Consider the following 11954-nt stretch of genomic DNA (forward strand, 5'->3'; position numbering starts at 1 on the left):
TACTCGGGAAAGAAGGAATTGCAGTGCGTCTCAGCCACTTCCCAGCAGTCGTCTATCCTCGCCTCTCGAACTACGATCTCAGGAGTCGTTGTCGGGAACAGTTCGGCCACTTGGCTGGCCCTACAAACTCCTACAAAGGGAGAATTCTTACCAGATAGTTTACTGTTCCAGGCCAGCGAAAACTCAAGACATGTTCACATCTTTAGCAGCTCAGAAGGCCAAAAACTTTAACTGAAGCAACATTTTATCTGTTCAGGAACTTCAGGAGTAACTCATAGCAGAAGAACTTAACATCATCTTTGACTATTTCGTCCTCCTTTTAACATGAATTTACCCCCTTTAACTATTACTTACATTTGAACATTGGGATAAAATAGTCTTTTATTGGTGGCAAAAGTTGTTGTTTCCTCAATAACTCCCTATTTAGCTTTTATTTGCTTCTTACTCACACTCCCCACTTTTGATTATGCTACACACAATCACCTTCTCAAAAGTAGAAGCTGCTGCAAACTCTTCTTCCCATATTTAGGAGATTGGAAAAGATACAAAAGTGGAGAACAAGATGTTCTAGACTATAAAGTAACCAAGAGTAGAAGTTTTTCTGAATTCGTATAAGTGCAACTGTAATTCTTGGAGACTCTCGGGACTCTAGGTACCGGAGTATCACACCTCTCTATCCAACCAGGGATCCTGACTAATGGGATTTACCAACAACTTTCTTTGTATACGCCTATGATATCTCCACAAAATTCTCTACACATCACTAGCATTATTACACCCTAGGATGGCTGAGATGTTGGATAAGTCTCACTATCTGCTGACAAGACATAGATATCTCAAACTCTACAGACATCTTTAATTCTGAAATTTCCTATTATACTAAGACTTTGCTGGCTGCCCTGCCTGCAGAAAATACTACCATAGACTCAAAGGCTTCAAGAGAACTCAAGAATGGACATCTGTAACCTTATTGTTCACAAATTCAGACCACAATAACAATATCACCAAACAGAGAACCAAATCTTGAATCTTGGATTGAACTAAATTACAAAACAATGGAGGGACAGAACCATACCTGATTTGGAAGAGAGGCTGAGGACAGATGTGGGAATTTCATACTGAGAAATCTTGGAAGGTGGAGAAAGTGCCTGGTGTTTCAGATTCCTGGTTTTGAGAGGGGGATTCGAGCTGATCCTTCTGCTGCTGATGTTCACTACTGTTGTTATTGAAGGGATTATCTGCATCTCTCCCCAACTCACTCTCTCTCTCTCCAAGGTGGAGTTGAAGGTGGAGAAAGACAGGAAAAGAAACAGGAGTCCAAGATTATTCTGAGACTCCCAAGATTGTGGGATGTTTGCTTTCTGCTGCTTTTTGTGATTGTTTCTTGGAAAAAGTAATAATAACAAGGGAGAGAATGAGAGGAGAGATTCTCAAATCTTTTTGGTGAAGGGGTAAACTGATATGTTTGTTTGCTTAAGGCAATGGAGACAGGCTGAGGAAGAACAGACGACAGACAGACTAACTGACAACTTACATGTTGAATATTCGATGTATGTTTGTCTTAAAATATCTGCAGTATTTGACAGTCGCATGTCTACTAGTCCTAGAGAATAATTACTACTAGTACATATTCCATTTTTAAATATACAAATATAAAAATAAAAATATAACAGAAACTTCTTATTTTATAAGTTTATTCAATCTATTATATGCGAATAAATATTATACGAGAGAAAATATAATAATATTAATTTTACTGTGCATATATATAAATAAGTACAAAAATATAATAAGAACGTTAAATAAAAAGCAAAATTAAAAATTTATATAATTATTTTTGTTGCCGTCGGCAATTTTCATCCAAATTATAATAAAAGATTGTCAGGTGTAAATACAAAATTTTTTAAGAGGTGTAAGTTTAATATGAAAACTTCCTTAGAAGAAGAATAATTCGCATTTTTTAAGGAAGTTTAAGTGCAAACAAAAGAAAAAATAGAAAAATCTTTATCTTTACCCGGATTTTGGGTTCAAAAATCTAAATTCTAAAATAATGTCTGTATGCTGGAATTTAACCTTTTCAGATACGGATATAATGAGCTATGACTAAGAAATATCCATAAAATTCTAAAAAAAATAAATAAAAATGTTTTAATACATAATTTATCATTTCACATATGTTCTAACAAGGTTCGTCACGACAACTCCAGCTCTAGGCATTGATCTGTCTATGTGTCGTAGCTCGTACGCATCTTTCATGGTCGTTTTGGTCGACTGGCGATGATGAAAGCAGCGTCTCTATAACTCAACATCTCGTGCAATCATGTAACAAACTACGGATGGAGTATAAATAGATCAAAAGATCGATAGACTAGTCAAAAACGCTAACGTGTGGGGAGATGTCGACTTCCCAAACTGGGAACACCATGGAGGGAGCTTCTGGAGAATGGTCTTCATTGGTGGTGTTGATCTGTCTACGTCCGTTCTGAGCCTCAGAAGAAGGCGGTCGTTGTTTTTCACGCCCCCAGTTGTCGTCTGAGTTCTGTTTTTGAGCCAGAACAATGAGAGGTTAAACTTGGTAGGCGCCTTCCTCCCACCGGAGAACTGAATGGTGTGCCATCCGTCCACACTGCTCTTTTCACCTAGTGGAATCAACTCCTCGGAACTGTCTGTGTCTGTCGATCAAAACAAGTGTTTGATAATAAGAGAGAAATGCAATAACAAAGTTGAAAAAAATATATATTGGCAAGAATTCGTTGTACCTTTCAACCGGAAGTCATCGATTTCTCTGGTATTGATGGCAAGAGACCAACGAGTGGAAGCTCTGGTGTCTATTGAAATTTGCGTCTCTCGGCTTTCTCCTTTCACATCCTTATCCACATGGATCGCTGGAATATCAGACTCAAGCCAGCCAGTAGCAGCACCCTTGTCCGTCGAACAACTGTAATTGACGGAAAACGTAACGAAATCTAAATGTCTATCAGTGCCGCAAACGAATCCCTCCCCAATATGGTCGGCCTCTTTAATCAAGTTTCCAGGGGTTGTCGAGAACAGAGAAATGTACGAAACAGGTTCAAGCTTTTCGCCATTTGTTCTTGTCTCGTCCACTACATGCACGACCTGGGACCAGAGAAGACATTAGCGCTGTTTAGAATCATATTAATTTAGTGATTGCTTTGTCAGGAAATTACAAGACAAACTGTGAAACATGTGCAAGAATTGACAAGGAAAATCAAACACGAGAAAATACAAAATTTTACGCGATCCATAGATGAATTACTTCTGTATCCACAGCTTATATGATTAGAGCGCCTGAAAGACATGTAAAATTACAAATTTGCCTATATAAGTATATTAACACAAAACCCATTTTTCTGGAGCCCCCCTCCCGGATAGGAGGGTCCTGCTAACTCATCTTGGGGTTGGATCCGCAAAAAATGGGTCAAAATATAAAGTTTGATCAAACTTCACATTCCAACATATTTAAGCAACAAAAGGACGATATATTAAAGCTTCTCATGTTTTAAAAGGAAAGCGGAGCTCTAAACTGGAAACGTGATGGGGAACCTCGAAATTGACTTATAGGTAAGTAAAGTTTGCTGGTGTAATCTTCACGTCTCCAAATAACTGACTCTAAACATTTTGGTGTTAACTCAGAAATAGAGAAGAGTTGACAATGAAAGCAAATTAAGGAACTGTGGTTGCTCACATTTACAGCTCGAGCAGTATCTTCTGTAAACGGTGGAAAAACACCTGCCCACACGGCACCAACAGAGACCACAAATACAATGCTGGTAGCAATGATAATCGACATTTTTGCACCTAGACAAAGAAAAAAAAAAAAACAAGAAATGCAACATGTTTAGCAGGAATCATGTTTCAAATTAATCACGTAGAGAGCAATATTTAGCAATGTTACCTGAGATGTGAATATACGAGAGTAGATAGACGAGTGTCAAACAAACAATAGCAGCAATGAATACAGCAACTATTACATTTCCCATCCATTCAGGCGTGGTACCAGGGTACCTGAAAATACAGTGCGCAAATTTAGTATTTACTGATTTCTGAAAGATAGCGCATAATTAGTTACCAAACACAGAACTTGCATCTGCATCTCTCTCTCTCTCTCTCTCTCTCTCTCTATATATATATATATATATATATATATATATCACACACACACACGTTTATATTACTATGACGAGCGGAAACTTCTAAAAGAAAGTCATACTTGTATTTAATACTCTGTTAAGATGCTTTTCCCGAATACTCCTTTCATACGCATTCAATACTTCCAACATGTTCGAAAGATTAACAAAAGCTCAAACACTAATTTATGTAATTTGAAAATCAGAAAAATTGTAGTTTCAATTGTGAAATAATTTATATCATAATATACTCTTAACTACATCACAAGTCTGTTGTTTTTTTATGTACGTGTAGCCCATAACTTAAGTTTTTTTCTTACCATTACAAGAAATCAAATCCGAGAAATGGGTACCCGAGATAGAACTATCATTGTCTCTTTCTAAATACTAGCAGAATAACACCAATTTAACCAAACAAAATAGCATAAAGGAAAAGAAAAAAGAAACAGGAGAATATTGTAAACTTCCATCAGGCCACTGATTATTCAATACCAGTTTTACAACTGATAACCTACACAGGAATGAAGAAACACGGCAATAGCAAAGAAGAAAGAGAGACAAGAAATAATGCAATCCGCTTTTGGTGAGCAAGTTTTCAGAATCATTACCTTACAAATCGGACAGCAGTTCCAATTATAGTAGCACTCAACCTAATAACCATGCCAGACGAGAGTAGGAAGGGCACAAACAAGCCAATTAACAAGGTCAAAGTTTTGAGCGGCTTCGGCAACCTTGCTGGTGATAACGTTGCTTCAAGCAAACCATCTAGATATTCCACAACATAGATTTGAAGGGGAGAAATGGTAAATAAATTGTTATAAATCCAAATCTATACTAAAATGGGAAACTACTATTCTTGCAAGCCGCTGAAAATATTCCCAAAAGTTATTTACCGAAGTTATTCAAAGGATTTCAAATCCATAATAACAAATCCTTTGAACTTGTTTTCATAATTCCACATCACAAATAACTTGAAAATCCTTGAATTCCTACATTGAAGTTTTGAACTATTTTCTGGTGATAATATGATGGATTTTAAAGTATTTGAAATATTTTCTCAAAAAATTTACCCCCAATCCAAATCATTGTAGATATTAGGCTGCTATAGTAAACTTACATGCAAATGCAGGGCAGACTAACCAAGCAAGAGCCAAATAAGTAGAACCAATCCTGTAGTAATTTCCAACCATCAGCAGAACAAGCCACTGTAATAAACCAGCTTTATAGAGCCATCTTTCAGCATCTAACTTAGCCACACTGGATTGCAAGTTAGCAGGTAGATTCTTCCTTCTTTCAGGTAATGTACGAAACAAATATGATTCAAGGACAATAAAACCGACGAGCTGACCCAAAAATGCCCCAAGAAGAGCAGGTGCACCAAACAAACCAACTACCAGCCACGGGCTAGAGATAAATGGCACTGGTGAAGAAGATATGAGGGGAAGAATAAAAGCCACGACACTGGAAAAGCTAATGGAGAATATCCACATAAGTACCAGACTCAAACATGATAGGAGCAGTGATAGAGCCGCTGAATAACCACCCATGAGCAGTGATGTAGACCATAGTAAAAGTGACTGCAATATTACTGAATTGTAAAGCATATTGGCGAGGCGCTGACGAAACGTGATCATGTATGTTCCCTGAGATTAGGAATATGAAACTTGTAAGACAATACAAATTATTAATCAAGAAATGCCAGCAAATCAAAACTTTTTACTAAAGAGCTTGTCAAAAATACCAAAACATCAAAATATATAGCTTTGTCCTGGCTGGATTCTATATCTGATTCCGTTGCCTTGCCTTTCGGAAGGCTGGAGGAGGCAGCTGCATGAAGCAAGAAAGCGAGCATATTTTCTCCAAGATGTTGGAGAGAACCAGGTTTCAGAAGTTTTAACTTATCATTCTGCATTGATAAAGTAATTATATTCAATAAGCTCAGGTTGCAAATGAATGAACTACCAAGTTTCATTCATAGCAAAGAATGCTGTGCTTTCGACATTTATAAGATACTGAAGTAAACATGGTTGTAGCTTAGTTCCTCTTGCTATGTTACCTTGGTGTGGTACACTGCAGTATTATCGGCATATGCAAAGTCAAGCCCGGAAAGTCCTGCAAGCTCTTTGTACACTTGAAAATCCGTCGCAGATTTTATAGCCCCAGACAAGAAAATATCCTGAGCATTGAATCATGTAGAGGGTGAATTCCAATCCTGAGGAAAAAGTATAATATAGGATATGAAGACAAATGTTTGATACTTCTGTCATATTTCCTTTCTCGACAAACCTGGGCAACAATCTGAGCAGATGGATATTTTGCTACCAAAGCAAAGTTTTCTATGGCCCAAGGATGAGGACCAGCCTGTTGAACAAACACAATCGAAAAATCAAATAGGAGGCAACAAAATTATGGAAGCAATTTTCATAGTTTATTCCATAAATAATATGTACATTTGTGATATGTAGATGCGTGCAGCTGGGTGGGAGGGGGATCAGTCAAGAAATATATAATTGCACAGCCAGAGCTAATGCAGACAAGAAAAGAAACAATAACTTGAACTCGTTAACAAAATCAGACCTGGAAAATACCAGATTTGCCTCCTATACCCATGGCTTCCAAATCAATAGCTATTCGTACTGTATCGCTCCAAGGATGCTGCAGCAATTACATATTGGAAGCATTCCACGTCAGTTAAATAAAAAGTGCTTCTTAGATTGGGAACTTCAAATTATATTGCTTAAGGCTGCCCAATACACATGCCAACAGAGTTACATATTACTTAAAGCCTAAGCAATATAAGAAAACAATCAAGTTTCTTTGAGCATCATGCCAAAAAGGAGGTTTGGATCTGAAAATACAAACTCTTATGCGGCAGAGTTTTGGAGGCCTAGAAAAAGAAGAATTTCTTTGAGCTAATGAAATCAAATAATTCTAATCAATTCAGATGGCAATGGACATCAAAGGAGAAAAGAAAGCTCTCAAGAATTAATGGTATAGGCAAAAAAGAATCTAATAAACAACTTATATGAGAAAAACATATTTACGAGAGAATAGATAAGCTCACTGGGAATATGGTGAAATACAATAGGAGAAGATGCAATGATCATGGTAACATAACAAATACTATATGACGACTCCTACCATTATTGACAAGATATATTGATGATAATGTGAAATATGAGAGCACATTGAACTTTCTTTGTTTATAAAACAAACATCTGCATGAGACAATCTTCATCGCTGCATACCTGAGTGATAAAGCTGTGAGCACCATTCAAACCTTCCTCCTCTCCAGTATTAAACAAAAATATAACAGCATGCTTAAATCCATGAGCCCATTGTGAAACTCCTCGAGCAAGCTCCAGCATAACAGCCACACATGAACTGCAATCACCAGCTCCTTCTCTGAAGAATGGAAGGTACAAGAAACGAATATTAACAATTCAGCTACCACCATCCTACTCTGTATTGCAAGTCTAAAAAGAAGAAAGCATGTTAGATGCGGGTCTAATCTACCAGAAAAAAACTAGGAATGAGCATAAGAGCCATATTTTGAACAACTCTATTTGGTATAAAGTAATTTCTCCTCACAATGTTAACTATGAATAAAACTATCCTTTGGATACATCAGAGAAAGCTGATGGTCCTTTCATTAATGTGTCTAAGTGTCATATCAGTCACTTACCCTTAATGTCCACATAATAATTAACGTCAATGGGGCTTGTAAGCAAGGGGCATTGCAATGCAGCAAAATAATGGATTTGAACTGACATAAATTATCCTCTCTTTTGTGCTATTGACTATATTGAGATCATGTGATATAAGTATATTATATTCTGTCATGTTGACATACTTGAAATGTGATCATCAGATGCCAAAAAGATTACAAAGAAAAACCAAATTCCAAGGTAATCCAGAAAGGTTTGTTCTACATATTGTTAAATGAGTTACTATTTTCCATAGGCTTCTTATGAAGTCAAGTGAACTATTTGATAAAGGGCTCTTGATTGTAAAAGAAAAGAACAAAATATAAGAGACTATGGAGATAAAATGTTAAAAACATACATATTTATACCACAATAGAGATCAAAGCATATTGCAGACTTACGCGGCAAAAACAGTGTCAATGTGGGAAGAAACCAGAATTGCATTTTCTCCTGCTTCAGATGCATATTTGGGCATGATTCTTAATACAACATGATTCAAATCTGAATAAACAAGAGTTTTCCCTTTAAAGAGGCCACCAACTAGATTGTTAGCACCATGTTTTGCATGGAACAAATCCACTTCCATGTCAACCTCCCAATGGGCTTTTTTCTTTATAGTTTCTATTGCTTCTGTAACATACTGCAGTGAAAAGAATACCAGAAATCAACATCATGAATTACATTTCCAAGAGTTCCATCACAACTTCTCATCAAAAGGGTGTCTCATCCAAACACATGGGAAGCGGAAATTAGGACACCAAAGATTAAACCAGAAACAAATGACCACAGACAAACCAGGTCAAACATGCTAATAATATGTTTTCTTTTGAATTAGTTGACACGCCCGAATGGGAACTAATAATTGGAAATTAAATGAATCCTCTAGCAACATCATCTACTTCACAAGATATATGCATATGAAAATCTCATAGCATCGACAACCAAAATAAAATAAATACCACAAATGTATTCAAATGTCATAATATATCCCCACAAATTACCTTTAAAGCACTCTCAAGGGTATCGGAACCAACTGGATGGGGGCCTAATCGAGTCAGAGCTTCAACATGTTTCATGGCCTCATGCTCAGAAAAACCCCTTTTCCCTACTTGATCGAGGGTCAGCGGAACCGGCAGACTCTCAAACTGATAATGGTACACACCCCAAGCTCCATATATTGCCAGCACAAACAATGTGAATATCACATACGACGACCTCTTAGCCACCACAACCACATTCTTATCCTTCAAAACATTATTCACTTTACCACCACTATTGTCTCGATTGCTTGTCTCACCACTGGCAACAGCACCAGATAAATTTGACTTTGAAGAAGCACCTTTAGGCCTCTGCCTCATCTTTCTTCAATCACTATCCAATCAACTAGTGAAGATGAGATGATCCTGGTAATCAAAAAAAGAAAACTTCACATAAAAAACATAACATGACAAGGGCAAGAAAAAAACCTAGAGCAAAGTTCTTCTGCTGCTGTAATTGGTGCCAGAAAGCTATAATTCTCTAAGATTCAAGAATTCTACAACATGGGTTTGTGGTAAAACATCAAATAACAGCAGCCCACGCACGAGAAACAGATTCTTTCAATAAATATAGCAAAATTTAACTACAATTACAAATAAATCTCCCCATCTACCCGAAAGAGAGAAGCACAGTGAGTAGCAGGCCATTACCTGAACTGGTATAATGTCGATGGCTTTGTCTGATATCAAGAAAGATTATATCAAGTTGATGTAAGAGAGGCAAAGATGACATGAGAGAAGCTCTTTTGTTAGTTGAATTTTTGTTTGACTCGGAGTTTTTAACAATGTTTGTTGCAGGGACGTGAAGATGAGAGCTAAAATAAGTTAAATGTCAAACGATATTAATACGGCAATGTAATATATATATATATATATATATAGTTGGGATCAGTTTTTTGGGCAAATACTACTTAAAGTCCTTCAATTTTGGGCTTTCATCAATTTAGTCCATAATGTTTAATTTATAATTAGATAAATTATAACGAGCTCCCTAAACATTTGGTATAATTATAAATATTCTGTAATTGTTTGAAAAATTATAAATACTCCTTAATGTGTAATGAAATTATATAGCTATAAAATTGTCAATTTTATCCTTATTGTACTTTTTTTAAAGTCTAACGGATTGAATTACCACTAAAATTAGAATATATTAGTAAATTTTCAAATAATAAAAAATATTTATAATTGTATCAAGGCTCATAGAGCTTATGTCAATTTACTCTTTGTAATGTGATAGTTCTTATCATTTATGTTATAATTGAATTTATTCCTTTTGGATTATAAAATTTGAGGGTAAAATTTAGCAACATTAATACAAAGCTATCAATCAGAATATATATATCTGAATAGTTGAGTTTTATAAATTAAGTTACTCAAGATGAAATTTTGAATTCCTTTTTTTTTTTTAAATTTCAAATATTTTACATTTATTACGATTAAAGTTTCAATTTGAGAAACCATTATTCGAATAGTGGAATGCACCTACAGTTACAGATTCATTTAAGTAGTTGACAGTTTAATTTAAAATAAATTTATAAAACTAAATTATAGTTCTGACATATCTATGACAATACCTTAAGAATTTTATATTAAAAGTTTGTGATAAAAATTGGGGCAAAAGGCAATTTTCGTCCCACAACTATAGGCCATTTTCGTTTTAGTCCCGTAAGTTTCTAGGGTTTCAATTTGATCAATTTGGCCGGAAAAATTTGTGGGTCGCCGAAAAAAGTCACATGCGATGCATGTGACTTTTAAAATTGGGGATTCGACCCTGATTGGCTGGAGAAGTTGATGTGGCACATATGTGGCGCATACGTGGAAATTAAAAAAAAAAAATTGACTCATCTCAAAAGAATGACAAAGGCGGAGGACGGCTTTTGTCGGATCTTTGTACAGAGGTGATCAAAATTAATGGGACTGGTCTCAAAAGATTCGCCAGAACGAGAGGCGTTCAACGATGGTCTTTCGAGCCGGTGGTTCGTTCAGACGAAGGAGAAAACGCCGGCGGAAGGTGCAGTCGCGGCGGACGACGACTGAGATCTTCAAAACGATGGATCTTTGCACCTAGTTGATGAAAATGGATGAGACTGGTCCCATTAGAACCGCAGTGAGGAGACGAATCCAATGGTACCAATCTGCAATCGTAGGTCGTCCTGTCGCCGGCGAATCGACGAGAATAATCCGCGACGGTCAATTTCAAAGCCCAGTCGCTGTCGTGGTCGGATCGCAAAATTGGTTGAGGGGTTTTGTTCTCCTTACTATGGGTAATTGAATGGTATATGTGGTGGCTAGAAATTTCAAGTAACAGCGGCGGAATTGAAGAGAGAAGGTGGCGGCGAATGGCGGGGATTTCACAACTTTGATTTCCCATCATTTTTTTTTTTTTTAATTTCCAAGTATGCGCCACATCAGCTTCTCCAGCCAATCAGAATCCCCCCAATTTTAAAAGTCACATGCATCGCATGTGACTTTTTCCGGCGAGCCACAAAATTTTCCGGCCAAATTTGGACTGAAATTGCGAATTTTTCAGTTTTACGGGACCAAATTGAAACCCTAAAAACTTACGGGACTAAAACGAAAATGACCTATAGCTGTGGGACGAAAATTATCTTTTGCCCTAAAAATTGACTTACGGAATTAGTGAAGAACATTTTAGAACTGAACTTCTTGCTTGGATCGAGTTTACAAATCAACAAGTGTTTTTTAATATATTTCACTAATATTTTAATTTAAATTTTTTAAGTAAATTATATTAATTTGTGCAAAACCTTTGGAGTTTGATCTATTTCTTTTTATTCTTATAAATTTCTTGAAAAAAAATGTATAAATTTAAATAACAAGAATATTTTTCCTTTTAAATATTTTATTGTAATAAATTTAAGACAGTGGGATTTTTAGAAAGATTTCATAATCCCTTAATTAATATAATTTTCATAAATTTTAGTGGAAATATCCTTTTTCATGCATTGTTTACATATTATCAAAACAGTGATCTTCAATTATAAAAGAGTACATACTACACACTAAGGGTGAGTTCATAAGTGACGACCAGAACCACA

General features: G+C 36.1%; 1 protein-coding gene and 1 pseudogene across 2 annotated transcripts; both read right to left on the reverse strand.

Annotated features, from left to right (window-relative positions):
* The window catches only part of LOC105166608, a 2786-nt pseudogene extending 1248 nt beyond the window's left edge, over positions 1 to 1538 (reverse strand).
* LOC105166609 (endoplasmic reticulum metallopeptidase 1) lies at positions 2007 to 9721 on the reverse strand. Of its 2 annotated transcripts, XM_011086025.2 has the most exons (14): positions 9544 to 9721; positions 8857 to 9258; positions 8257 to 8495; positions 7397 to 7553; positions 6726 to 6803; positions 6435 to 6509; positions 6205 to 6324; positions 5890 to 6054; positions 5266 to 5791; positions 4757 to 4913; positions 3917 to 4026; positions 3707 to 3819; positions 2760 to 3117; positions 2008 to 2672 (listed from the first exon to the last, which is right to left on the reverse strand). In XM_011086025.2, exons 2-14 carry the CDS (start codon positions 9211 to 9213, stop codon positions 2353 to 2355), a joined length of 2775 nt encoding a protein of 924 aa, XP_011084327.1. In that variant the 5' UTR covers positions 9214 to 9258; positions 9544 to 9721; the 3' UTR covers positions 2008 to 2352. The 2 variants fall into 2 exon arrangements, with proteins under 2 accessions (XP_011084329.1, XP_011084327.1); XM_011086027.2 differs by lacking the exon at positions 5890 to 6054 and having other exon boundaries at positions 2007 to 2672.

Source organism: Sesamum indicum, linkage group LG7 (assembly GCF_000512975.1).
Source record: "Sesamum indicum cultivar Zhongzhi No. 13 linkage group LG7, S_indicum_v1.0, whole genome shotgun sequence".
NCBI lineage: Eukaryota > Viridiplantae > Streptophyta > Magnoliopsida > Lamiales > Pedaliaceae > Sesamum > Sesamum indicum.

Bases quoted from the DNA above. Each gene is read 5' to 3' on its own strand.
- LOC105166609 (XM_011086025.2), bottom strand. From the start codon at position 9,213: ATGAGGCAGAGGCCTAAAGGTGCTTCTTCAAAGTCAAATTTATCTGGT. The intron at 5,792-5,889 runs GTATTTTTGACA...TCCTAATCTCAG, and splicing joins CTATATATTTTGATGTTTTG to GGAACATACATGATCACGTT. The intron at 2,673-2,759 runs GTACAACGAATT...TTTGATCGACAG, and splicing joins CGATGACTTCCGGTTGAAAG to ACACAGACAGTTCCGAGGAG.